Genomic DNA, 27,393 nt, shown 5'->3' with positions numbered 1-27,393 from the left:
TACAGCCAAGACTGGAGAGAGCTTACAGCTCCCCACACATCCTTCCCTGACAGTGACTCTGGGCATGTGCAAAGGAGATGCAGGGATTAAGCTTCGGTCACAAGTACAGTAAAGGCCAGGGAAGATGTGACAACTGACTAGTCTATGGGTGCTCCCCCATAATTCCATCAGCAGAGGGCAGAAGCCTTATTAACCTAGGTGTGTGAGCGCAGCCTCTGACTAATCACTGGTGATGTCTGAGCAATGCTGACACAGAAGAAGTGCCCTGCAGGGCAGGCTTAAAATAAAAGTGAGAAGGAAAAAAATGAACAAAGCGTAAATCATGAAGTAGACAGACTGCAGATTTAGTCCAACGAAATGACTAAAGAAACGAAGAAAAGAAAAACCTGTAACAACAACCACCCTTGGAGACTAAAATGAATCAGAATGCAAATGCGCTATGTTATCTGAAATGTGGAGTTTTCAAAAAAAAAAAAAAAAGCTAAGAGACATGCAAAGAAACAAGAAAATGTGACCCATACACAGAGAAAGAAAGAGAGAGAGAGAAAGCAAGCAAGCAAGCAAGCAAGCAAGCAAGTGAGCAGTAGGAAGAAACTGTCTTGGAGAGGACCAGATGTCGGGGGAAAAAAAAAAAGAGAGAGATTTTAGAGAAAAAGAAAAAAAAGAAGAGAAAGTACAGCAACGACAATGAAATTTAACCAAAGGAGTTCAAGAACAGATTTGAGATGGCAAAAGAATGAGTCTGCGAACTTGAAGATAAACCAATTAAAATTACCCGATCAGGAACACAGAGAAGAAAGGATGAAGAGAAAGGAGCCGCAGAGACGTGTGGGACATCGTCAAGTGTATCAACATACGAATCATGGGAATCCAGGACTGATGGGAGCAGAGGAGAAAGAAAAAGGCAAAAAATATTAAAGAAACAATAGCTGAAAACGTCCCACATTTGAAGAAAAATGTATACATATGGATCCACAAAGCTTAATGAGTAAGGAGGATAAGCATACACAATCACAGTCAAATTAATGAAAATGAAAGAAAGACAAAATCGTGGCAGCAGCAAGAGAAAAGCAACAGATCATGCACAAAACAACAAAATCCTTAAGGACTCCTCTCATCAAAAATAATGAAGGCCAGAAAGCAGCAGACTGGCCTTCTTTCTACCACCTGAAACAAAAAACTGTTTGCCAAGAATTACATAAACTATCTTTTAGAATATAGGGGAAATAAAGACATTCTGAAAAAAACAGAACAATTTTTGGGGGTAGCAGATCAAGGTTATAAGAAAGACTAAAGCAAGTCCTTTGGGCTGAAAAGAGGTGGCACCATATGGCAACTCTATCCGCAGAAAGAAATGAAGGGCACCAGAAATGGTAAATGTAAGGGTTAATGCAAAGATTATAAAAATACTGTACTACAAGCCAACATCCCTCATGATTATAGATGTAAGGATTCTCAACAAACGACTAGTAAATCAAGTGTAGCAAAATGTAATATGACCAAGTGGGATTTCACCTAGGAATGCAAGGCTGGCTTAACATCTGAAAATCAACTAATGCAATATACTATTATTCACAAAAAAAAGAAGATAAATCACATGAGCATTTCAATGGGCAGAAAAAAAAACCTGGCAAAATCCAATACTCATTCATGATAAAACTCTCAACACCCAGGAACAGAAGAGAACTTCTTCCACAAGGTCAAGGGCAGCAAGGAAAACCTTACAGCTGACATCATACTTAATGGTGAAAGACGAAAAGCAACAAGCAAAGATATTCCATCTTCACCACTCCTGCTCAACAATGCGTTCGAAGTTCCAGTCAATGTGATAAGGGAAAATAAAATAAAAAAATAAAGACATTAAAATTTGAAAGGAAGAAATAAAACATACTTTATTCACAGATAACATAATTCTATATGTAGAAAATCCTAATGATTCCATAAAAACCAAAACAACACACTAGAACTAATGGTCCAACACGGTCATAAGATACAAGATCAGTGTATAAAAATCATCTGCATCTTGATATCCTGGTAACCATCTGAAAATGAAAAATTTTTTAAAGATTTATTTATTTATCTGAGAGAGAGAGATAAAGAGAGCATGAACGGGAAGGGCAGAGGGAGAGGGAGAGAGAATCTCAAGCAGACTCCCCAGTGAGCACGGAGCCCAATGTGGGGCTCGATCCCAGGACCGTGATTATCATGACCTGAGCCGAAACCAAGAGTCAGATGCTCAACCACTGCACCACCCAGGCACCCTGAAAATGAAATTTTAAAAGTTCCATTCACAATAGCATCAAAAAGTGTACAATACTTAGAAATAAATTAAACAAAAGAAGTCTAAGACTGGCACCCTGAAGACTATAAAACACTGCTGAAAGAAACAAAAAAAAATATCTGTTAAGTAGAGACACTTCGTAGTCATGGACTAGAAAACTAAGTATTATTAAGATGGAAATTATCCCCAAACTGAGCTACAGATTCAATCCTCTGTCAAAACCCTTGGAGGCTTTTTTGTAGAAACTGACAAGCTAATCTGAAATATACGTAGAAATGCATAGGAACCAGAATAGCCAAAACAATTTTGAAATAGAACTTTTTCTTCAAAAAAGAATCAACAACCTGGATTTCACACCAAATTGCTAGAAGGCTAAAGTAATTAAGAGCATGACACTGGCATAAGGACAGGCATATAAATCAATGGAACAGAACCGAGAATGCAGAAACAAATCCATACATTTATGTTCAGTGGATTTTCAACAGTGGTGTTGCAGTTCAATAGGAAAAGGATTACCTTTTCAACATATGGTGCTGGGACAACTGGCTGGATATCTACATAGGAAAAGATAAACCTAGATCCTAACTTCATACCATACACAAAAATTAACCTAAAATTGATCATAGACTTAAAATGACAGAGCTGATACTATAAAAAATTAAGAAAACAGCAAAAAATCTTTGTGACCCTCGGTTCAGCAAAGAGTTCTCCTGGTCAGCCCAGACTCAAGGGGACAGAAGTCAGATCCATGTCCTGGTGGAGGAGTGTAAAGGGGATGGGGTGGGAGGTCCTGTGGCAGCCTACGTGGCTAGGTCAGCACTCCCCAGTCCACACTGAATGACCACTAAGACATTAAACCTCTCCTTAGTCTTGTCAGAGTAACAATTTTATAATTGTTTGTATGACTATCTGATTCTTATCTGTCTCTTCCATTATATAGACTCCACAGGGTCAGATAAAAGAATGTCTTTTATTAGTTCCCATGTATCTATCACATAGAAAGTACTAAAAAACTTTGTTTCTAAACTAAATGAGTAGAGGCACCTGGGTGGCAGAGTTGGTGAAGCTTCTGACTCTTGATTTCGGCTCAGGTCATGATCTCAGTGTTGTGAGATCAAGCCCCGCATCAGGCTCTGCACTGAGTGTGGAGCCTGCTTAACATTATCTCCTTCTCCCTCTGGCCCCCCACCTCTCTCTCCCTCCTCTCTAAAAACCAAACCAAACAAAAAAATAAGTGAATAAATGGATCATCATATTGGCATCATATTGGGATCATCATGAGGGAATTAAGGAAGTTGAACCATTTTCAGCTCCCAAGTAAAATGACTTAATACAATCCCATGTCTCAGCTAAGGCAATCATGACTTAAGATATCCTTTCCCTATAAACTCAACAGTTTTCCTCACAGGTAATATAGTCATGACACATACACTGTGGCAGGTAAGTCAATCTACTAGACCAACCTGGGATTGCTGAAGACAGTCTTACCTCAGGCTGCTGTCTGGCAGATATGACAGCTTTTCTAAATAAATTGTCTAAAGACCCAAAGTGTTCAATGTTTCAGTTTTTTTTTTAAATCTAGTACATGTAAATTATATAAAAAACTTAAATTAACTTTCATAATGGAGATAGGGACACATTCTGTTTAAATTACCACATTCTTAGCAATGTCAAAGCGTCTGGGAAGGGTTAAAACAGAATAGCAACTGTTACATTAACAAAGCATAAGAGGCGCCTGGGTGGCTCAGTCGGTGAAGCGTATGCCTTCGGCTCAGGTCATGATCCCAGGGAGCCTGCTTCTCCCTCTCCCACTGTGATCTCTCTCTCTCTCTCAAATAAATAAATAAAAATCTTAAAAAAAAACCCAAAAAACAAACAAACAAAAAACCAAAGCATAAAACACCTGGCAGAAGCCAGGTAACTATCAGCACAGTGCCTTTCTTCTCTGTGCTCCTTATGCTTAGGTCTGTCATTGTATTTACCATGCTATACTGAAATCATTGGCTTACGCTTCTCCCTTCCCCTACACTACATAGTCCTCGAGGGTAGGGACTACTTTTATTTATGGCTGCTGGTCCAACACCACCCACAGTGCTTGCTGCATGGAAGGCACTGATGTGTTTATATTGGAGAACAATGGATCTGTAGGTGATTTTAGTGTCACAAAAAGGCTTAGGACTTATGAGTCCCAAAACTTGAACTAGTGATTATGCTCTTCAACTTTCTTGGCCGGCTAGCCTTACCAGTCCTATCTGATCTCTTTAAAAATCCCTTGCCTCATTTATAAAGAAAGAAAAATGCCAATTCACAGGGACACTTTTAACAAAGTGCTGTGCAAATAATACTTACTGCTAAAAATTACCAAGGATTAAAATAAAAGAAGGACTTTGAAGTGCAAATTAACTATCAAGGAAAACTGTACTAACAGGAATGAGGAACTTCTTGATTTCTTCCAGTGCGTGTCCCATCCGGGCATATGCTTCTGCTGGTGGGGCGAAGACTTCAATGAGAACATGCAGGTCATCGTTGAGGTGAAAGTACTTTGCTTCTCCACTTTTCCTCAACTCTTCTTCCTGAAGAAAGAAAAACCATGCTTAAAAGGGCATCTTTATAAGAAAAGGAACAGGAACGCTACACAGAGCTGATCCGGCATGCAGCTGTCACAGAAGGTTCACTCAATGGCAAGCACCGTCCTAAGGATGAAGGATTAAGATACACATCTGATCCTGCCATTCCCACCTTCTATGAAAACACTGAAGGCTTCGTGCTGCTACTGGAATAAGTCTCAACCCCTGCCTCTGGCCTAGGGGGAGACCCTCTGCCACACTGTGTGCTCTGGTTGCTTTGTCTCCTCCTGTCCCCCCAGCCCGACGCCCTCCAGGTGCTGCTCAGACCCCTGGTCAGACCGGCTGATCTCCCAAGCTCCCTCTACATGGGTTACGCGAAGTATCTGTGATGCTGCCACAAACCATTTCCACCGTCAAATTACCTAAAATACCTATTGTTTACTTAACTATTATCTAATTTTCCTCACTGGAGGTGATAGCAACAGAACAAAACCATGATGGTCTTCTCTGGTGCTCATTTTCCTTGTCTAGAAAAGTGCCTGGCATACAGCTGACACTCAGCAAATACATTTGAATGAACAGGTAAATATCATTTACTCATTTCTATGTTCATTTGCTCATTCATATATTCATTCAAAAAACATTTCTACATGCCTGGCACTGTATCTGAAGATAAAACAGTGAGTAAAATAAATGAAAGATTTTATTACATGATTTTACATAATTATGATACACATTAAAGTTTTTTTGTTTACATAATGAAATTCAGGGGGGAAAAAAGAGGAGGGAAAAACCTAGATCAGTCAGCAAGAGACAAATGGTTTTGGTCCATGATCTTCTCCTAACTAGCATTCATTATAGTGGCAAATGACAGAATCTGGATCTTTTAAAAGTCTTTGTTTCCAACATTCAAATCAGACAGACAGATTAAGAAGAGCAGGTACCTACATCTAGAGTGATTTCCAAAATGGGGGGAAACCTTCCTAGCCTCTCTAAAATACCAACCCCATGAGAAGGAGAACCCTAGAACTCCTGGCAACACCACCTTTTAATTCCGCCGCAGGCCAAGAGGTCAGAGAGGCCCAAGCACCCCCGACTTCATCGTTTAAGACGTCAACTTGTGTTACTTCACTCATTTGATTTCTTTTAGAGAACAAAGAGATCTGCATATAGAGCATGACAGGACGTGGGGTTTTGAGTCAGATATACCCAAATCGTAGCCATGCCAGACACCAGGTGTGTCTGTTTAGACAGATGAACTCTTAATTTGAAAAATCAAGTTGGTGTTAAGTATATTAATACAGGACTGTTGAGAAGAGTAAAAGGACCAACTTTCCGTAAATGCCTGGCAAAGGAGATCACGTACATACTGCCCAGCACACTGCCTTACACGTGCCAGGACTCGATAAGAGCTAGTTTTCTTCGCATTTACGGAAAGAAGGTCAGAAACCGAAGGAAAAGAAGGAGAAATATTTGAAGCAAGGAGAACAAATATAAGCTACCATAATATCCTCTGCATTTCCTTCAAAGTTGGTCACGTATAAAAAGCACGATTCTTTTAGGCCAACTGTAGACTATTTGTTCTAATCAGAACACTCTCCATCACTTGATCTGATACTCTGCCTTTCGGAGCTGAAGTTTTAAACTTCATAAAGTCGAATTTTATGTTCAACAGTTCACTTCTGAAAGTACAAACTACTGACCTCAACACTGCTTCCCTATTAGAATACAGCATCACACTACTGATATTAATGAGAGTAACTGTGATGCACAGTGCAGCACTCTGCCGTTGCTACCCAGATGGAAACGGGGAGAGAGGCTTTCTTAGCCCAGCCTGCTGTCACTCATCGCCACGGAGTGAGGAGCTTTATCAGCTTCTGTCCCGGGTTAGCGGGGACAGGCAACATGGTGTTTGGGGAAGAACACAGACTTCGCTTGGAGTTCTGCGTTCAAATCCCAAATTCAACATGTACTGTATAATTTTGGACAGGTTACTTTATCATCTTGAAGAGGTGATTTTAAGTGCAGAGTAACAGTACAGTATCTACTGCTCAATGAGTAGTAATAAAGGAGTTACCAGGACAGTGATTAGGAGTTATTAGTAATATAAAGAAGTTGCAGTAAAAAAGGAGTTTCATGTTTAAAGACACAAAAAAATCTTTAGAACTGTGCTTAGTACATAATAAACACTCAATAAATGATGACTACAGTATTAATTATTCTATTATTCTATAATATAGACGATAAGGGGAAAAACAGCCAGCACGCTTGGCACAAACCGAAGGCTCGAAAGACCATAGCATTACGGTGATTATTATGCTACATAACCAACTGATACAAGTCAGTAATGACTCCCGTAATTTCGTCAATGTAGAAAATACAAGAGGGCGCCTGGGTGGCTCAGTCGTTAAGCGTCTGCCTTCGGCTCAGGTCATGATCCCGGGGTCCTGGGATCGAGCCCCACATCGGGCTCCCTGCTCGGCAGGAAGCCTGCTTCTCCCTCTCCCACTCCCCCTGCTGTGTTCCCTCTCTCGCTGTGTCTCTCTCTGTCAAATAAATAAATAAAATCTTTAAAAAAAAAAAAAAAAAGAAAATACAAGAATAAAATGAATTATGGTCTCATTAGAATTTAGATAGTGAACACTATGAAAAGCTAAAAGATGAGATTTTAATAGTAATGGAAACCTCTTTAGCAATAAACATTATTAACCGAGAATTTCTGCAGACTAACAGGATCACCAGAGAGGAGCATTCCAGAGTTCAGGCCGCAAGGACCTGACTGCCGCACAGGACACAGGGTACCAGTGGTCTCCCCTTCTACAGCAAACCTGTTACTTGAATTATCACCTGTGGTGACACCACTGACATGCTTCTGAAGACTGATGGCCACGTGTGGCAGAGGCCGGCCACAGTATGATGCACAAGAGGAAAACAAGGCAGGGGGAGTGGGGTCAAACTGTACCGAAGAGTTCTAAAAAGAAAATGACAGACTCAAGACTTGACATTACGAGTTCAAGTCTCAAAGAGCCAGAAGCAGGCTAGGAGGTTTACTGCTTATGGCCACAGGCTTATGGAGCCAACAGGCAGAAGCAGAGTTGAAGACTGCCCAGCCACCTCTTCTGTGAGGTTTAGGAAAATGTCTGGAGAACAGTGAAGATCTGAGAACTGGATTGGCAACATTTGGGAGGATTCAAACAACCCTTAGTATTCTGCCCAGCCACCTCTTCTGTGAGGTTTAGGAAAATGTCTAGAGAACAGTGAAGATCTGAGAACTGGATTGGCAACATTTGGGAGGATTCAAACAACCCTTAGTATTCAAATGTTGAAGCCCCACTGAGCCTTCCACACAGGCAGAAGCCTGTCTGGTGAAACTTTTCCTACCTTGTTTTGAATAGCCAAGGTAGTTCCTTGAAAGGAGATGAAAATTCTCTGGCTTTATTTTTTTTTTAAGATTTTATTTATTTATTTGAGAGAGAGAGCAAGAGGACAGACAGAGACAGAGAGAGAGGGTGCGCACACAAGTCGGGGGGAGGGGCAGAGGGAGACAGAGAAGCAGGCTCCCCATAGAACAGGGGGCCTGACACTGGGCTCGAGTTCAGAACCCTGGGACTACGACCTGAGCGGGAGGTAGACACTTAACTGACTGAGCCACCCAGGTGTCACGCTTTATTACTGTTTCTTGGTATGACCTCCTGGCCCAGGATCAGATCCTTGTTTGCCCCGGGGATGCAGAGAATAAGAAAGCTAATAATAACTGTGAATACCTCCCTGTGTACATGTGACACTTCCTCCTTGTCTTCCCACCAAGGATCTGGGGCCTTTTCCTAGAGCAACTATGCACTGATAAGATAAATACGCAGAAAGCCTGAGGATTAACAAACTTGACTCTGAGCAAATGCTTCTCCACTGAGGGCCACTGATGACCGTGGGATCTACAGGGTCAAGAGAATAAAGGACTTCTGATCCTGTCCCTTGATAGCAGCTCAATGGACTGTAAACCCCAAATGTATGCTACTTCCCCAGTTCCTGGGTGTCTTGATGGAATGGAAACGATCAGCCACTTACAGAATCTCTATAATGATTCTCAGACCCATGTGGTCAAGGACATAGAAATGAGAGGATTAGTGAAGGGCTGGAAAGTAGTCTAGGAAAGCAGCCTAGACCCACTGAGTGTGTAAGAGAACAGGGTGCCCCATGCAATGCAGAGCAAGCACTCAGTGACCGGGGAGACAAAGGGACTCATTTTAGTAGATGTCAAAGCACCTCCTTGCCCAGCCACCTCAGTGCTACTCAAGGGACTTGAACAAAGTGTCTGTGGCGATAGAGAGAGAGGTTACATATTACTTCACAACACAGACTCCCCTCAAAAAGGATTCTTAGCTACTGCACTGCTGAATGCCCAATATGCCAACAGCAGAGAGAGCCCTTAAAATGACAACACAATCTGGAAAAACCACTAAGCCCTGATAGCAAAGTGACCATATTTAGAATTCTTTTCATTAAATGGATAGCCAGGCACTTGTTATTACTTGGACATATAATCCAGCTAAAGACTTGCCTTCCCTCCTTCCTTTGTACCTGTGAAACTATCTGTGGATGCCCTGATCACTGCCACCGTATGCCACAAAATGTCGCTTCTGACAAAAAAAACAAAACAAAACAAAAAAACCTCCCTTAACAACAAACAAAATAAGCAGTATGTTGATGAATTTCACTGGTCATTTCATGTACTTCATGACCAGACGGCTTTATTGAAGACCTAATTAAGATATCAGCAAGGATGGGTTAGTTTCCTACAAGTTATACAAAATTTCTGACCAACTGACCAATATATGGTTCCATTTCCTCCAGCTGCCAGAACAGATGAGTCAGGGAATCAAAGTAACATCATTTGAGACAGGAAGGCTTAGTGAATAGTTAACCTAACCTGGCCACACATTAGAATCATTTCAAACACCCACTGAAAATTCATTTTGAGGTTCTACCCTAAAAAGGTTGTATGGGAATCTTACTTTTAAACAGCACTCCATGTGAGTATGATAACAGCCCTGTTTTAATGAAATAATTTAACTTCCCTGATTAACACAGATAATATACTCAGGTTCTCTAAATCTCAGTTTTTTTACATGTAAAGTAAGGAAAATGTTATGTATCTTCCATCATTTTTCTAGGGATAACACGGAGTAATGCACTCACAGTAGCTGTTCGATAAACAAATGGCAGCCATTTTTTATTATAAAAGCCTTTGTTTAGATGGACTTTTTTGTGTGTGCGAAGAGGCTGCATTTTGTCTAAATAACTTTCTTGTCTGACACAATCATTGTTCAACATTTCATGGAAAGTGGCCACGGAATGTGGGTTTGGTTTTCAGTGACATCAATCTCTTCACAGTGACAGAGCAACAAAACGGTAACGGAGAATAACGTAAGTGATGACGGCACACTATGAAACGTGAAAACTTCTTTCAGAAGTGGTGTATTTAAGAAAGTGATCAATAAAAAAACTCAGTAATTTTAGCTTATCACAGAAAAAAAAAAAGAGGCAGTTAGAAGGACTAGAGCCAAGTAGAGCTACTGTGTGTGAGAATACGAAGCCACTAGTAAAACATTTAAAACCAATTTTAACTTGATAAAATGTACAGGGTATCAAATGAAGGGCAAAAAGAGCAAATCCAAGTGTATACTTTATAAACTCAACTATTTCAAATACAGGCATAGAAAAAAGGCCCCCAGGAACTCCTCGAAGATGCAAACAGCGGCAGTTAAGACTGCAGATAGCTTTTCTCTTCGTGGTAATTTCAGTATCACTGTCCTTCCTACGAGGACTTGCTTCCACAGCCGAAACCACAGGCTCTGCTACTGCACTTTACAAATGAAGGTAACAGTTACAGATGTACACGGAGGACACCATATATTCTGAAACTGGTCCGAGCGACTCAGTTTTCTACACAGTACCACAAACTCATCGCCTTATACAACATTTTCATATAATTTCATTCGCAATCCTAGCTAGCTCTAATATAATTTGTATTAATACAATGGATAATCTAAAAGTACATTATGCAACTTGTCTCCAAAGTAGCCATTGTCTGTGATGAATGTTACCTTTGCCTTGTCTCGCATGGAACCTTTCCCAAGGATGGACATTTTTGTCAAGGTTTCTTCTTGTAAACGCTTCAGAGAATTGCCACGGGGACCCAAAAGTTTCCCCACAAAGTTGAACTAGGGAAAAAACAAACAAACCAAAATTGTAACATTCATATCTGAAAGTAATTTATTAATCTTGAATGTCAGTAAACACTACAGTATGCTACAAATCACTAATTAATGCCAAATATTTAAGTTCCTGCTATATGCCTCTCCACAAACCACATATAACGGGGCTAAAAGTCGTAAAGTAAAAACCAATCATTTCAATGATGGTTAGATTTCACAAATTATAAATTAAGCTAATTCCCAGAAATCCTAGGTTGCTATCCTGACAATTTTAACGCACATTTGACTTCAACCATGCACAGTGCTAATCAGATGAGGATGCAGGTGGGGAAGATGTACGGTGCTCCAGGCGGGTCACTACGGAGTGTCGGGGTCCTCCCACCTAACCTCAGCACTTGAGCCCTGGTTAGTCAACCAGGGATTGCGCTGGCCTAGATGAGTTCTCAAGCATTTGGTGGCTCACAAAGCTTTATGACAAAATCCATCTATCTCTTCTAAAATAACTAGCTATGAAAATGTTGACAAATTAATGAGTCTTGATTCTTAGGGTTCTTAATTTAACAAGCACAGCAGAAGTGAATTCATTAATGATATGGACTCTGAGGCTACATTGCCATGGTTTTAAAACCCGGCTTTTCCATTTACCAGCTGAGTAACCCAGCTAGTTAACTGGGTCACCTGACCTCTCTGTACTGTGGGTTCCTCGTCTGTAAAATGAGAACAGTGAAATACAACAGAACCTACTCCCGTAAGGCTGTTAGGAAGATTAAATGGGTCCATATAAATGAATCAGAACAATGCTTAGCATAGAAAAGACAATAAATATATCTTGAATGAAAGGACTGTAATTAGGAATTTCACACAACTTTTAAAAGCTTTCCCATAATTAAGGTAAGTCATGAATAATTCTTGTTCCCAGAAAGTCAGCCCTATTGACCGGAGGGAAACTGTTCTCTTTGGCAAGACTTCTGATTACAAACTCATGCAGCCGCTGTTTTGGCATCAGCTCCTCCACGATCTGTGCCACTGCTGTGCTGTTGCTGTTTTTAAGAGAAAACTGTTCTTCAATTTCTCTATGGTAATTGAAGTAATTTTCTTAAAATATATACTTTTAAAAAATCAAAATGGTATTTTTTCCTTGCCTACTTTTAATTTTATTGGTCTTCAATGAAAACTCAAATATCTACAGTATTTTTAACCTTCACATGTAAGTATGTTTTGTTTTTTAAATTTAATTTTAAGTCGATTACTCTCTAAAAATATAGAAATGATACATATAGAGTTAAAAATATCAAATAATACAACATAGAAAAAAAAAAATCAGTGTCTCCATCCACTCATCTCTATCTTATTCTTGGTTCCCCATTTTCTCTGCTTTATCTTTCTGGAAATTCTATTATTTGGCTATTAGGATCTCCTGAGTTGGAACTCTAAATTTCTCTCTTATTCTTCCTCTTTCTCTTTCACCTTCTCTGTTTTACTTTCTGGGGAATTTAAGTACATTTCCTACATATCTATTGATTTTTTTCATTTCTGCTATCAAATGTTTAAATATTAACAGTATTTTCTTATATTTGTTCTTTTTTTACAGCATTTTAAAAATATTTTATGGAAGTGATATAAATTCTTATATTTCTGAGGATATGAATGGCAGTGCCCCCCACCCCCACCCCGACTTGGAGCTTATAGTATCTGCTTCTTCCAACAGATTCACATTTTGTGAATTGGTCTCTTTGTACATTATGGGCTTTCCTCAAGTGACCAGTAATCCTCTGCTGCCTATTCTTAAAAATGTAAGGCTGAGGTTCCAAAACACTACCTGAAGTCCTGCTTTCATCCACAGGATTTGACAACTGGACTTGACAATTCACTTTAAGATGGTAGGCTAGTTTTTTCATCAAACGTTACTCAAATATCAGTATCTGTGTTTCTCTTCTCTTGCCCTAGGTAAGCATTACCCTGAATAGGAATTCCCCAATCTCCCAGGAAGAGGTATCAGCTTGGCTGTTGGAATGCTGGGATTCCCACTAGTAGGTGCACACCTTTATGTAAGGGAAAAAAATACCCTCATTTTCAGTGTGGCATCTCTAGCCCTCAGTTGTATCTATCTGGGTCTGAGAGCCCAAGGCTTCTTTATTCAATCCCTCCAGGAAATCTCTAGCCTGCTATAGGTTAAGAAGGCAGATGCCTGGTTTTATCAGCCAGGCAGAGCATCTAGTGGTCTAACCACTTCTCACACAAACTTTGAACCAAGTCTCCTCTTCTTCAGTTCTGCCCACCAATCCACCTTCTCAATAACTGGTGTCCTTGATTCCTGAGCCTCCTCGAGCTATTTCCGTACTAACGCCCATGTTTCTGGGACACTTTCTCTTGCCCTGTAAGCCTGAATTCTGCTTTCTCTTGACGCCTAAGTCATTACCATTTGCCCATCTATTTTGCAGCCACCAAAACTTCACTCCCATCGTTGGCCTATTATTGCTTCACCCTTCCATTCTTGTCTTTGAGTATCTGTGCCTTTTTCCTTCATTTATATTCATTTTGGAAGGTTTCAAAGATGGCATGAGACTAAATTTGTGGTCAAGCAGCCATATTTACATCACATCTTATATTTCCCCATTAACAAAAACTAACACACCTTAGAAATCATCCAGTCCAAACATCTAATTTTATACTGAGGAAACTGAAGTCCACAGAATGATATGATTTATTCAAGGTCACTTGTAGAACTCTACATAAGAAGGAAAAGTATTTTTATGATTTTATATGCCTTTAGGATTTCCTTCTCCATTTAACTTCTATTAGTCTTTCACTCACAAAAAGGACATAAATGAGTGTTTTGACAGTCAGAAACACTTTCACTCCCTTCTCTGTTCAAGCACGTATTGTGCAGGAGTTACATGTTCTATGTCAAGTCAGCCTCATGAGTCCCAGACTTCATCTACAACACAGGGATTATACAACCCACTGAATGATGAACAGTAAATATGAATTAAATACAGAAAGGTATAAAAAATCACCTAAGAGAGCAACCAACAGACTGTGCATACTCCAGGCCAAATTAGTAAGTAATAAATTGATGAATTCAACTATTATGGACATACATAAATCTGTATGAACAATATCCACTGATTACTGAAAACTGACTCCCCTCCATCCACGAGGCTACCAAGGGAGCCAGCACACTGAAACGGCAGGACTGTGCCCAGGCCACCCAGGCGGGTCATGGAGTTGGCCTCTGACTGGAAGTCATGGAGTCTGAGGTTTGTAACTAAGAGTGTGGACACTCATGTCCTTAATGCTGAGTCACAACAATGGCACTGCGCTCAGCTGCTTGGTCGGGTTCTCAACCCCTGATTGCATCACCTCCCAGGGAATCTGGAAATACTTAGCACGTCTGTTTGGTTGTCACAATGATGTAGGTCACTACTGGCATTTAGTGGGCAAAGGCCAAGAATATTACACATCAGAAATGGTGGGACTGCCCTTCACAACGAAGAAGTGCCCTGTGTACAATGTCATTTGTGTCCCTGTTGAGAAACACCGCTAGGGAGAGGAGTCACTGATTCTGGTTCCTCTCTCTTTCTTAGGCTTTAAGTCCTTGCTTCAGGCCTTCTTGCGGATTACAAGTTCAATGTCTCCACGGATTCTGTAAGGTACCCTACATACTTCAAAAAACAAAACAAAACAAAACAAATCTTAAGCTAGCCCAGGTTGCTACTTGCAACAAGAAAAGGCCTGAGTGACAGGGACTCTTCAGACAACATGACGATACACAAGTCAGGCAGCATGGCCGTCTCACTTGCTCTGAGTACTAGGACCGCCCACTGGTGCTCCCAGGCCACAGCCTTCCGAAGCAGCACGGCGCCCCTTACTGGCAGCGTGACCTTGGCAGTTCCTTAGCCTTCCCGGTCCTCAGGAAGCCAAGTCACGGCTTGTGAGAGTCCTCACACTGAAGGGTTATCATGAAGATTAAGGCGCATCAATCAGGTAAGTGCTGAGCACTGGAAGGGTGCTGAATTTAACCCGACCCTGTGCTCCTGAAAAACAGTATGATGAGGACAAGCCCAGGCCCTTTTCCATTCCTGGGAATGGCTCATTGCTAAGAACTACTCCTCCGCACATGATTTAGATAAGACCTGTGGATGACCCGCTGTTCACCTGCGACAAGGCCAGACACAGACCCTCTAAATGCACATTCTTTGCCCCACACAAGATTAGCTGACCTGCTGTCCCCACTGATCAATCAGAAAATGTCCACTAACCTGACCTGATCAAACTTCAGGGAGGTTCTCTCCTTCTTCAGGCCCCTGAATGTGACCCACCAGCAAGCTGGGCCAGCACACAACCCCCGAGAGACCCTTCCACGTCAGGCGCCAGCCTCAGGGCGAACGTTTTCTGACCTACTGTCCCTTCATGCCGCTTCCACCCACTCCTCCCACCTCCCCCACCTTGCTGGCCTCATGCCCTCTCCTCATAAAGCAAAGCCTTGGCTGTCTGACTGATCTCATGAGGCGCAGATCTTCTCCCTATTACAAGGCCCCCTCCCTGCTCTTGTAATACTTTTTGTAATACTTTCAAATAAACTCTTTCCTTAACCAAAGTCAGGATCTGGTTTTTGATAACTGTATTCTGAGAATGTAATATATTTTAACTTTCATTTTTATTAATAAATTCATTTGTGCCTAGATTTGAATAAAAGGTGAAAGTGTTATTTCCAAGATGAATGATATTTTTCCAGATGTGAATTATTTTTTTTTTTTTAAAGATTTTATTTATTTATTTGAGAGAGCATGAGAGGGGAGACAGTCAGAGGGTGAAGCAGACTCCCCGCTGAGCAGGGAGCCCGATGTGGGACTCGATCCCGGGACTCCAGGATCATGACCTGAGCCGAAGGCAGTCGCTTAACCAACTGAGCCACCCAGGCGCCCCTCCAGATGTGAATTATTACATTACAAATATATTATCATATTACAAGTGTTACAATTGTAAACAGGAAACTTTTCAAAGACGGTAAACCAACACAGAGGTTTCACTGCATAATGTATAAGATCCCGTAATTATGTTCTTCGTTGGTAAAGACCAAATGCTTTTCTGAACTGGCTTTAATTGGTTTCAACTATATTTGTGACGTGACACTGTTCCTCAGGGAACAATTACACTTAAGCTGTCATTTCATAAACAACTAAGTCTCAAGAACATGTCACTGTCTCCATTAAAAGGTCCCCTTAATTGGGTGCTCACCAAAGAGTTGGTTAGTCCAACAAAGGGATGCTTTACTGACCTCCAACTCCACCCTAACACTGAACTCGTGGCCTGTGCCAGCGCCCCGTCAGAGCTCCTCAGCCCAGCCAGCGGGCCTGCCGCGGTGCCCTGACTCGAGCCAGGAACCTGACATTCACGCCATGAGGGCTCACTGCTCTTTTTGTGCTCACCGCTCCAACACCTCATTATATCGCACCGATTTCACCTCGATGCCTCTCACAGCCTACTTGCCTGCAGTCACACCACGAGCCCCCACCCCCGGCCACCATCCTTGCTCGCCTCGCCCGCCTCAGCATCCTTTCACTGAATCAACCTCTAGCTCCTCGGGCAGCACAGAGTGTCACACAAAGTTCACTCGGGTACATCTCTGATTCAAACACAACTCCCAACAGTCTTCAGAATCTAGTCCCCGTGTCCTGACACTGCTGAGAGAGGCCCTTCCTGACCCGGCTCATGCCCGCCTCTCAGGCTCCACTGCTCTCCTGCTTTTGACTTTAGCCATTGCCATTTCTCAGAACTACCCCGTTCCGAGAACTACCCATTTCAGCTCAGATGAACGTCACTCTTGCCCTTTAAGACAAGAAGAAAGCTGGACAGAATGAAAGTTAACGCCCAAGTCCCAGGGCAAACACCAACCACCCATGGGGCAGAGTTCAGGCGCCTGCAGGGAGAAATGAGCCTCCAGCATTTGCTTCTTTGCTTACCTGGGGTGGGCTCACCTGAGAGCACGAAGCCCTAAAAGCCACAGAATTAGAGGAGCTGACACTCCCTTAAGGGTCTTTTGTGCAGGAATTCAACACTCCTGCCCCAACCTCCACGTGCTCACAGGGAAGATCAGCGAGCGGGGAAGACTCCCGAGGCCACTTCCCTGGGTGCCGTGTGGAAGAAGGAAGCAGCCACTACTGAGATCAGCTCAGACTCATGCCCTCATCACGCCCCTGCACAAAAGCTTAATCTGCAGATTCAAGGACAACAAGACCACTCTGCTTTGCTTTTTTAAAATATTGACAAAGTCAACAAAGCATGTAGTAGATCAGCTTCTAGCCCTCAGTACGTGTTATGACTACTACAACATTGGTGAAGTGGCAAGCTCGTTCTAGGGGCCGAGTGGAAAAGGGAAAGAGATGATGACCCTGCTCACACAGAGTTTCACATTCCAGCAGTAAGAGCCCGGTGACAAGTACAGCTTACACGAAGACAGCCATGCTGACTAACTGGCAGTGAGCATCCACAGAGGTGGACGAAAGCACCTACAGAGCGTCTGGGTGTTCACGGAGGGCTGGCCTGTGACGGCCGAGCATGAGCTGTGTCCTGTGCAAGGGTGTGGGGAACAGCGTTTCCTGCAATGTGATCAGCCAGTGCGAAAGCCCTTGGGCACAAAGGAGCTTCTGAGAACCAAGAAGCCAGCAGCCTGAGGGGAGCAGAGCAAGTCGGGGCTGGAAGGAAGAGGGTCAAAGACAGACATCCAGCAGGTCTCATAGGCCATTGTCAAGAATCCGGATTTAATTCTGAGTTTAAAATACTGATGGCAATCTGGATGGTTTCACTTTCCCTTTGTATTTTGGTCACTGCTTAACTGTTCCCTCTTGATAAGAACTCACTCCTTTAACGATGGCACAACTTTACACTGAAGGGAGAGTGAGCTCCAGGGGATGAAGTGCATGCACGGGTTACAGGACCTTCCCTGAATGTAACTGAACTTTCTAATGCTCCCTCCACCTCCACTGCTTTTCTTAAATGCACTTTACTATTTCACTGCCAAAATGAAATCCTGGGATAAACCTGACACTTGGTAAAAGCCACCCCTTCGGTCCATGATGCCGCCCCCCCCCACCCCCCAGCACAGCCCTGCCACTCCAACCCTGAAACCCTGGCCTGCAGTCAGCATGTGCACATGTCGGTCATTTCACACGCCCGGCCTGACCCGGCAGCGAGAAAAGCACACTTTAATGCTATCCTGGTTATCTGCAGCTATGTAACCAACTAACCCAAAACTTAATGGCTCTAAACAATGACCACTGATTTATCTGCTCACAATTCAGCAATCTGAACCCTGGGGGGAGTTCCATGTGGCAACGGCCAGATCAGCTGGGGCGGAAGACCCGCTCTCAAGATGGCTCGTTCGATGCCTGTTACCGCTGATGGTGGCTGTCAGCTGATGTCCTCAGTTTTCCTTGTTTGCACCGATTCGACCCCACCTAGGTATCCTGGGCTCCCACTTACCATGGTGGCCTCAAGGTGGCAGAGCTTTTTCCTGGCGTATGACTTCCAAGATCAGAAAAGCAGAAGCTACCTGTTCCCTTAAAGCACATGCCCGGAAGCTGGTACCACGTCAGCTCTGGGGCAAGTTCTCACTGGAAGGGAGCTGCAAGGTCATGAGAGACGTAAGGGAAGGGCAGGCAGTGATCGCTGAGGGCAGAGCACCAGCACAGAGAACAATGACAAAGCAGTCATTTATCAAAAAGTTAAGTTTTCATAGCCTCAAACATCACAGTCTTTTCTAGGCCTAGCAATGTACCTGCACAGAAAACCACCTATTATTTTCCCTAAGGAGCGCAGAGGTTGTGACCTTCTAAGGGCAGAGACCCTGTCTCATTCATCCGTGCAACAACTCAACAACTGCGTAAAACAGCACCTAGCTTCTAACAGGCAAGCAGTGTCTCATGCATTCAAAGAGAATGATGAATGTCAATCAAAATTAATGTCCAGAGTATACCAATCACTACCCAAGGGTTTAACACAGTTTAATTAACTTAAAGAAAACCTAGAGTATGCCACATAAGCACAGATGGAAGGCAGCAGATTTCTGGTGGATGGGTCCTAACTGGCCAATAGCATCTTGTAATTGAGTGTCATATAAAATCTAAATGTTCATTAAAATGCTTAAAAAGACATCTGAGAAAGACTACAAAATAATAGGGTACATATCAGATAGACAATGTAGTTTAGTAATACAGAGATGGGTCTGAAGTAGGACTGCAAAACAAAAGAGAGGATATAAAAAGAAGTTTTTTTTAAATGCTTGGATACAGAATGAAGTATACATCTCATTAATTTAAGAGCTAAGAAGATGTAACAGAGGAAGGAGGCCAAAGGGAGCAGGTCACCAGTGACGGCAAATGCAAATGCACCCTTGGGCCATTGCCTCAAGTAGGCCAAGATCATAGGCAGCCAAGAATCACCCCTACCACTGGCCCCCACACCTCTCACAGAGACACACACACACACACACACACACACACACACACACACGTGAAGTGTATGTATGTGTGTACACATGTGTATCTGCGTATGTATGTAGGCACTCATTTACTTTAAAATTCTGTATCTCTTCTATCATTGATTAATATCGTAATACTTAGGGCAAAAGATTCATCATTAATGACACTGGACACAGAGAAACAGTTCCAGTTTGAGAAGATTCGTTTTGTCACATCCAACTAGATCACAGGTGCTTTCACTCTGTCATAAGGCTGGGCTTGGATCTAGGCACGGGGGAAGGATCAGCGCGGCCATTTTTCTTGCTCATTTAGAATGTATTTTAGACCTTTAATTCACAGTTTCTTTTGCAATAACCCGTGCCCATTTAAAGGGAAGTTTAACTAAAACCAGGTAACGTAGCCCATGAATCCATAATGAGGCATATATCACAGCTATATGGCCTAACATCCTGAAAGCAAAGTAAGACTTGGTGAGACCTTCTGCACTGTGGAACTCCCCCTCCCCCGCCCCCCTTTACCGGAAGATAGGGTCTCGGCGTGCACGGAACTGTAGGCACTCACATGAACCCTGCATTAATCTAGGTACTAAATACTAACATGAAGTTTAGTTTCTTGAATAAGAGCATGAGCTCTGGAGCCAGATTTCTGGGATTCAAATGCCTGTTACTTAGTAACTGTGTAACCCTTAGCAAATTACTTCTCTATTCTTTAGTTTTTTCATATGTGAAGAGGAGATAATCATTCCCTCCTAAAGTTGTAAGGATTAAATAAGTTAATATATGTAAGATGCTGGAACAGTGTCTGACACACAGAAAACCACAGGCTATTTATACACACACACACACACACACACACACACACACACACACACACACACACACACACACACACACATTAAAACAGAAGTTCTAGCAAGTGCTTCTAGCACCAAGTATATTGTTGTGCATACAGCCCTCTTTGGAAAACATCACCTAAGCATTTGCTTTCACCTTACTGGGGAAAGAGAATTAAACCCTCAAGAAACACATTTTGTTCATAATCTCCACATTCCTCTGATTCCTGCCCAAGGGCAAGAACTGAAAGTAAAGAGTAAATGAGATCTGTCTTACCTGCCTTCACTTGAAAGGAAAGACCAGATCACCACTTTTATTAGGTCTATGGGCCATTTTAGTTTCCAATGATGTAACTGCTAACCCAATGGTTAGTTAAATAAATCCACATTTTAGTTGACATTCAGAATATTGATCTTATTTGAATTAAACCAATGTCATAAATGCCAAACTCCAAACAATAGTAAACCTAATAACAGATTCGGGACCATAGCATCCACATGAAGTGGAGTGGGTGCTTTAGAAATAACATGCTTGTTTCTTAGCAGAGCCAGTAACTAAGTCAAGCTTCGGATTACTGACAATAACTTCCATGATTCTGATAATCACCTCTACATAGATGAATTTCCTAAGAATAAAAGTTATTCCAAACTTGTTTAAACATTCCAAACTTGTATTTAAATCAATCATTCCTAAATTTTAAGAGGAATTAAAAAAAAAGAGTAAATTCTTTTATAATACAGAACACCTTCCCCTATACATTCTAGTTGTCTGTTTGTCTCTGTGTCATCAGCCTTCCAGGGCTTCCTCCTGGCTACATAAAATTCTGATGCCCAAGTATAGCACTGAAGGCTTTCCAGACTAGCTGTCACCATTCCAGTGACGGCTACAACCTACTATTCTCCATAATTAAATCATTCTGGCTCAATAGTTACTCTGCTCTCCCCTCTGATCTCTACTTATTAACATCCTGAACTTACACTTAAGGACTAAATTTAATTCCATCTGTAATTCTTTCTCCAAAAATAGCTCTCTCTTACATCTTTAAATTCTTGTAGAGTCTGCTGACTTAGTATTTACCCTATATTATTTAGCGAAATGTACTCTGTTTCTCCTGTTAGAGTATCAATCCTTGGGAGTAACTGGGACCAACAGCTGATTCATCATTTTTCCTACATAATAGTTTCTCAAGAAATACTTGTGGAATTAAAGTTTATTTTATCCCAAATCAAATGGCACTAGTCAACACAGATTTTATTGATTTTCTTTGCTTGCAGAAATTATTGTGACCTATTAAAGCTATGGATAAAAATAATTATTTAAATTTATTACTTTGCCAACCACAATCACTAAGTATTATTGGTAGTAGTGGAGATTATTTGGTGTTTCTACACTGATTGTAATTTTAACATAGTATCTACTTCTAAATGGCAAACAGCTCAACTTATTTAGACATCAGCAACTCTAAAAATCAACAAAGTATACAAAGAACTTCTCCAGGAGGTGATATAGGCAAAATCCATACACACAGGCATACACAAATAATGTACAATGTGAAATAATCTACATACTTTCTATCTCTATTTGCTCAAGGCTGGATTCTATTCTTTGAGTGTCTAGATGACAAAACAAATAAAAAAAGAAAACTATCCAATAGTGAGTTTGAAATTGTTAATTAGAAACTCCCAGACTTCAACAGTCTGGCTTCGAGGGTATGAAACTAAAGGCAATAAACTGATCTGGACAAGAGCCTGTTATATAAGATGGGTGAGGGACGACAGTATAAATTAAGGAGTATAATGGAATGCAAACATAGAGATGAATCGTAATTAATTGAGGAAGTGGAAATAATAAATGTGTAAGTCATGGTATTTCAAGAATGGAGGGGGAGGAGGTAAATCAAATAGAAGCTAGTAGACAAAAATCACACACTGATTTCAGGCATGGGCACTTAGGTATATGTGTTGTCATTCAGTGAAATAAGGAACACAGAAAAAGCTCTAGGTTTGCCAAGAAGGCGAGGAATGAAGGTCACTTTTGGGCACGCCAAATGTAAGAGGTCTGTGGGACATCCAAGTGGAGGTGTCCAGTAGGTGCTTGGTCTGACGGGGATGGGAAGGAGGTAAAGAGGATGGGGAGAGAGAGAGACCCACATAGAGGAGACACATCAGATGTCAGAAAGCTAGTAAATGACAGAGCTGGGCATAACACAGAGGGACTGGTTCCTAAACCTGGCTTCTTTCCCCTCTCTAACTGCTTCTCAGAATCAATGTGTCCTTTTGCTTCATGTAATTATGTGCCAATTATTTGTCTTGATAAAAGTTCATAGTTTGGTCTGTGGTATGAATTTCTCCCATTTTACTGACTGGGCAGGGAATCCTAGAAGTGAGGGACCAGATGTCCTGTGTGCAATACCACAGTCATGTGATTTTCAACTGCTCCAACTTGGTGGTTCTCTGGGGGCCCAGAGCCAAAATAGTCACTACAATAATATTTAAGGTATCTAAGTCAGTGGTAACACATTGTTAAGCACTAAAAATGATTTTACCTTTTGGCTCAGCAACACACAGATCTATCTTCTATCACCCTTTAGAAAGTAAGCAGTGATATGATACAAAATTTACATATAACAATATTTATCACAGACTTTAATTTCTAAATCGTACTGTGTTGTGACCCAAGTACATATATGGTAGCATTTCCAGTCTTTTGAATGCAACGCAATTTGGGGGGGGGTCTATATATAACTAAATTTTATGATTATTCATTTGGCTCAATAAAAGAGTAGGAATAATAATAATTAATAATAATAATAACCCCCTAAAACAACATAAGTTGTTTCAGGAACACAGAGATGGATAGTTATTAATTGAGGAAGCACAAATAATAAATGTCTAAGTCAAGGTGCTTCAAGAATGGAGGGAGAGGAAGTAAATGAAGGAGAAACCAGTAGACAAAAATCACACACTGATTTCAGGCATGGGCACTTAGGTATATGTGGTGTCTGTCATTCGGTGAAATAAGGAACACAGAAAAAGGTGTAGGTTTGCCAAGAAGAGGAGGAATGAAAGTCACAAAATTTGGTTATGTCTATGTTTCAGGAACATAAATAAATTCTCCAGGAACATAAATTCTTTTAGGAACCCCTCAATTTATGCCTGGCTGGTTTTGGAGTTCACTTAACAAATCTAAATCTAGGTTTAAGTTGCTACTTTCCAGGTCAAAAATCAAGAATTTTAAAGAGAATAAAGGAAAAGTCACAGCATAAGATTTGAAGTTCTTTCATAATATTTTTTGAATGCTATCATATTTACGAATACCAATTTAAATAACTTTCTAATTGTCGTGACACCAGCATGTGTCACAAGATCACAACAGAGGGAAAACAGCCGCTGCAGATGCATCCTTCCATCTCTACCTAAAACCGCACAGCTCTCGGTTCCCTGGGAGGTGTGGGCTGTTGAGATGGTGGGAGGCTGACCTGGACGGTTCATGGTCAAACAGCGGCCTTATACGTCACTACCTTCCCTGAGGTGCTGGAGTCCAGAGGGGCCTTCTTACTTTATCATGGGGTCCCAAAAGTTAATGCATACCAGGAGGGACACTAATAGCAACTTACCACAAATACATGTGTCTTAAAGTGATTATTTTTAGTATCAGGCTTCCTTGATGTCAACAAGTTTCAAAATCCCCACTGGCCACCAACATCAATTTGGTAATGGCACCTATACATCAAGAACTAACATACAAGTATATTATCCCTTTATTTCTACAGGTAAACTATCAACTGGACACCAAAAATACACCTTATTTTCATATAAAGCCTCTTGAAAAACATTATATGCCTCTGAAAATCAATTAGGAGTCACAGAAAAGGCAAGTGTTTACATACCAACATAACTGTCAAAATATTTACTACTGTGGGAAATTTTTAAACCCATCAAGATTTTATGGAATAGGTTTCTGCCCCGTAGTAAATTTATGGATTTTTACTTGTCTGCAACATGCTACAAGGGAAAAATGCAAACCAATTTTTAAAAAGAACGTTTCCCTGAGCTTTAATTCAAACTCCAGGAGGGAACATGTTTCTGTAAGTACTTCTCTCTTCTCTCTCTCAAGACCCTTAACCTAAAAGCTTCTATGAAACAGCAAATATATCAAATTTAAAATATGCACATAATAGGAAAACATTCACTGTAACAGACCACGTGTATTAATATAATGTTACTTGAAAATAGTATGCATGTATTATAATGCTTAGGGATTACACAACTAGCAAATTAAGAAAATTAATAAATCCAACTTAAACTTATAACTGAAAATGACAGAATTTAACTCAGTACACTAAATCTTAACAATCATAGTACAAAGGTCTCTCTCAAATTAACAATCTCAGGACCATTTTTTCCCCAAAATGGAAATCTTTTTTTATCCCAGTTATAAAATTTGCACCAAACTGCTGAACATTAAAGCACAGAAATAGGTAAAGCAGAAAGCCGCACATGATCCTACCCTCTAGAGAGTAACTGCTCTTAAGAGTCAAGTTGTTGGGTTTTTTTTTCCTAAATAATTGTCCAACTGGGGTACTATCTGCTTTACATGTTGTTTTTCTTTGTTTACTTAACATTGTAGCAGACATCTTACCACAGCAGTAGAGCGTGCAGTGTGCGTAAGGCTCCACAGAGATGTAATGCCTTCCTTTCATCTTAGAGCCTGCTTTTCCAAATGGTGCACAGGAGTCTTCCGCCCCAGCACAACTCTGCATGCAGTGTGCCCTGCTCTTGAACAGTTCCCAACACTGACACACCTGGAGAAGCCCGCCTCATCCTCCAGGACAGCCCACACGTCACTTCCTGCTCGACCTCTGCAGCCCGCAATGGCCAGCCCGACCCCACACTCCGCTCTCCTACCACTTTATCTATTACTACTCTATAAAAATCTGCACACCTTATTGAAATTAACCTGTTTAGCCAAATAAAATGGCTTGTAATTTCACAACTGCCATCTACCCTGTGTTTCCCTATCGTGGCCACCCCTTAACTTCACCCTGTCTGACTTCAGACCCAAGCCCAGCTAGCTCCTTCAGAGACAGCCGCCTTCGGGAAGGCTTCTCTCAGAGTGTCAATATGATCCTCCGCTCTGTCTTCCTAGAGCACCCTAACCTTGAACTTCTCATGCTATATTATAGACGTTAGGTTGTTCATCTGCTCTCCCCACAAAACAGATCTTCCTGTAACAAAGGAACATGTCTTGATCACTTCTGTTTTCCCAGTAAATACTAGGTATACTAATGGATGGATGGATTCAATGATGTATGAAACAACAACAACAACAAAAGAATGTAAAATCTAAACCACAAAGGATCTACGGGTTCCAATGTTGATTTGGCCCTTATGCTGTATCTAGCCACTGCTCAGAATCAAGGGTAAGGGTTTCTCCACAGGAAGACTCTGGATAGCAATTTCTACAGCTTGAAGTCTTAAAAAACACCCCATAAAACAGTGTTTACTTTGAGTTTCACACTTTACAAGCCCTGACATATAACTCAGGAGAGTGAATGTGTCTTAGCTCTGAATACTCAAAGACTCATGTTCCGTGCTACCCACCGAAAGAGTGTTGGAAGTGGTTCATTAAGAGAAAATATTCAAGAGGCGCCTGGGTGGCTCAGTCGTTAAGCGTCTGCCTTCGGCTCAGGTCATGATCCCAGGGTCCTGGGATCAAGCCCCGCATCGGGCTCCCTGCTCAGCGGGAAGCCTACTTCTCCCTCTCCCACTCCCCCTGCCTGTGTTCCCTCTCTCGCTGTGTCTCTCTCTGTCAAATAAATAAATAAAATCTTTAAAAAAAAAGAGAGAAAATATTCAATTAATGGAAATCCTTTTATTGGATGGATCTTCACAAACAGCCCTGCTCTCTTGCCGCAGCAGCTGAAGGTATACACTCTTGGGTAAACTGTGCATCCAGCTGCTCTCTGCCCTGCACTCTGGAGGGCCGATCGCCAGCTTCCTCCAGCTCCATCTACTCACTGACACCGGCACGAAAGCTTTTTTCTTAGAACTGTCGCAAGTACCAGATTAGCCTTCACAAAAGTCTGGCCTGAAACTCCCAGGCTCAATTAGGCTAAGCAGAAATATCTTTTTTTCAGCATTCTGAAAGCAGTGGATGTCTAAGCAGCCTACTTCAGATATTATGAGTACTTGAAATAGACTCTGCTCTCCATTAGACACAGAAATTATAATTTGTCTTCCCCCACTCTCATCAAAGCTGACAGTGAAAAACAGTATTTGAGATTTTATTTCAGGTACTTTTGTACACATACTGTATTTCATATACTCACTCATATTCACAAAGTATTAATTCCAGATTAATCATCTACTAGACCATGAACTATTTCAGGACAGGGAGAGTGTTCATCTTTCTATCTACTGCCCATTGTGCATATAGTGTATCGAGCAGAGTGATCGATGTATAAAGCTTTCCGTAAGCCACGCTTTGTTTAGTAACGAGTCTGTCTACACGCTTTGTTTAGTAACGAGTCTGTCTATGAAATGTTTGCAACATAGTTTTCTCTTTACTAAAAACGTATATCTTCAGTTCTGCAGGTACGGCTGTGTAAGCTCCTAACAGGATGACCATCTATAGATAACAACTATAAATTCTTAAACTCTAAACAAAACAAAAAAAATCAATTGTCTGAAGCCTTTGGAGAATGATCAAAAACAAGGGGGTTCTGGAAAGGAGTCAAGACTTGGAAGACTGGGCCTGGGCAAACTTACTGGTTTTAGAATTTTCAGCCTGAGTGGCAGAGCCTGAGACCACCACAGTGCCAACACGTGAGGTAGGGGTACAAGGAAAGGCAGAGTCAGAGACGGGGCGCCTCCAAGTTTGTGTAACAATCCACCCAAATCCCTGGCTGACCCCAGGACCCTGTATGCCAAAAACAAATGCAGAAGTCAAACTAAGAAAAGATCAATCAATCATGGAACACTACATCAAAAACTAATGATGTAATGTACGGTG

At 41.5% G+C, this 27,393-nt stretch overlaps 1 protein-coding gene across 12 annotated transcripts in view; it reads right to left on the bottom strand.

Annotated features, from left to right (window-relative positions):
• The window catches only part of KHDRBS3 (KH RNA binding domain containing, signal transduction associated 3), a 199,774-nt gene that overhangs the window by 92,190 nt on the left and 80,191 nt on the right, over positions 1-27,393 (bottom strand). For all 12 annotated transcript variants that reach the window (XR_004300830.1, XR_004300831.1, XR_004300832.1 and 9 more), the window contains 2 exons: positions 10,953-11,069; positions 4,708-4,854 (listed from right to left, as the gene is read on the bottom strand). Coding sequence is in view for 5 of the 12 variants with exons in the window: in XM_032415614.1 (XP_032271505.1) it covers positions 4,708-4,854; positions 10,953-11,069 (264 nt within the window). In the remaining 7 variants the exon portion in view is untranslated. The remainder of the gene's footprint in view (positions 1-4,707; positions 4,855-10,952; positions 11,070-27,393) is intronic.

Source organism: Phoca vitulina, unplaced genomic scaffold (genome assembly GCF_004348235.1).
Source record: "Phoca vitulina isolate PV1807 unplaced genomic scaffold, GSC_HSeal_1.0 scaffold18, whole genome shotgun sequence".
NCBI classification, from domain to species: Eukaryota; Metazoa; Chordata; class Mammalia; order Carnivora; family Phocidae; genus Phoca; species Phoca vitulina.
This window is presented reverse-complemented; position numbering and strand designations above follow the sequence as displayed.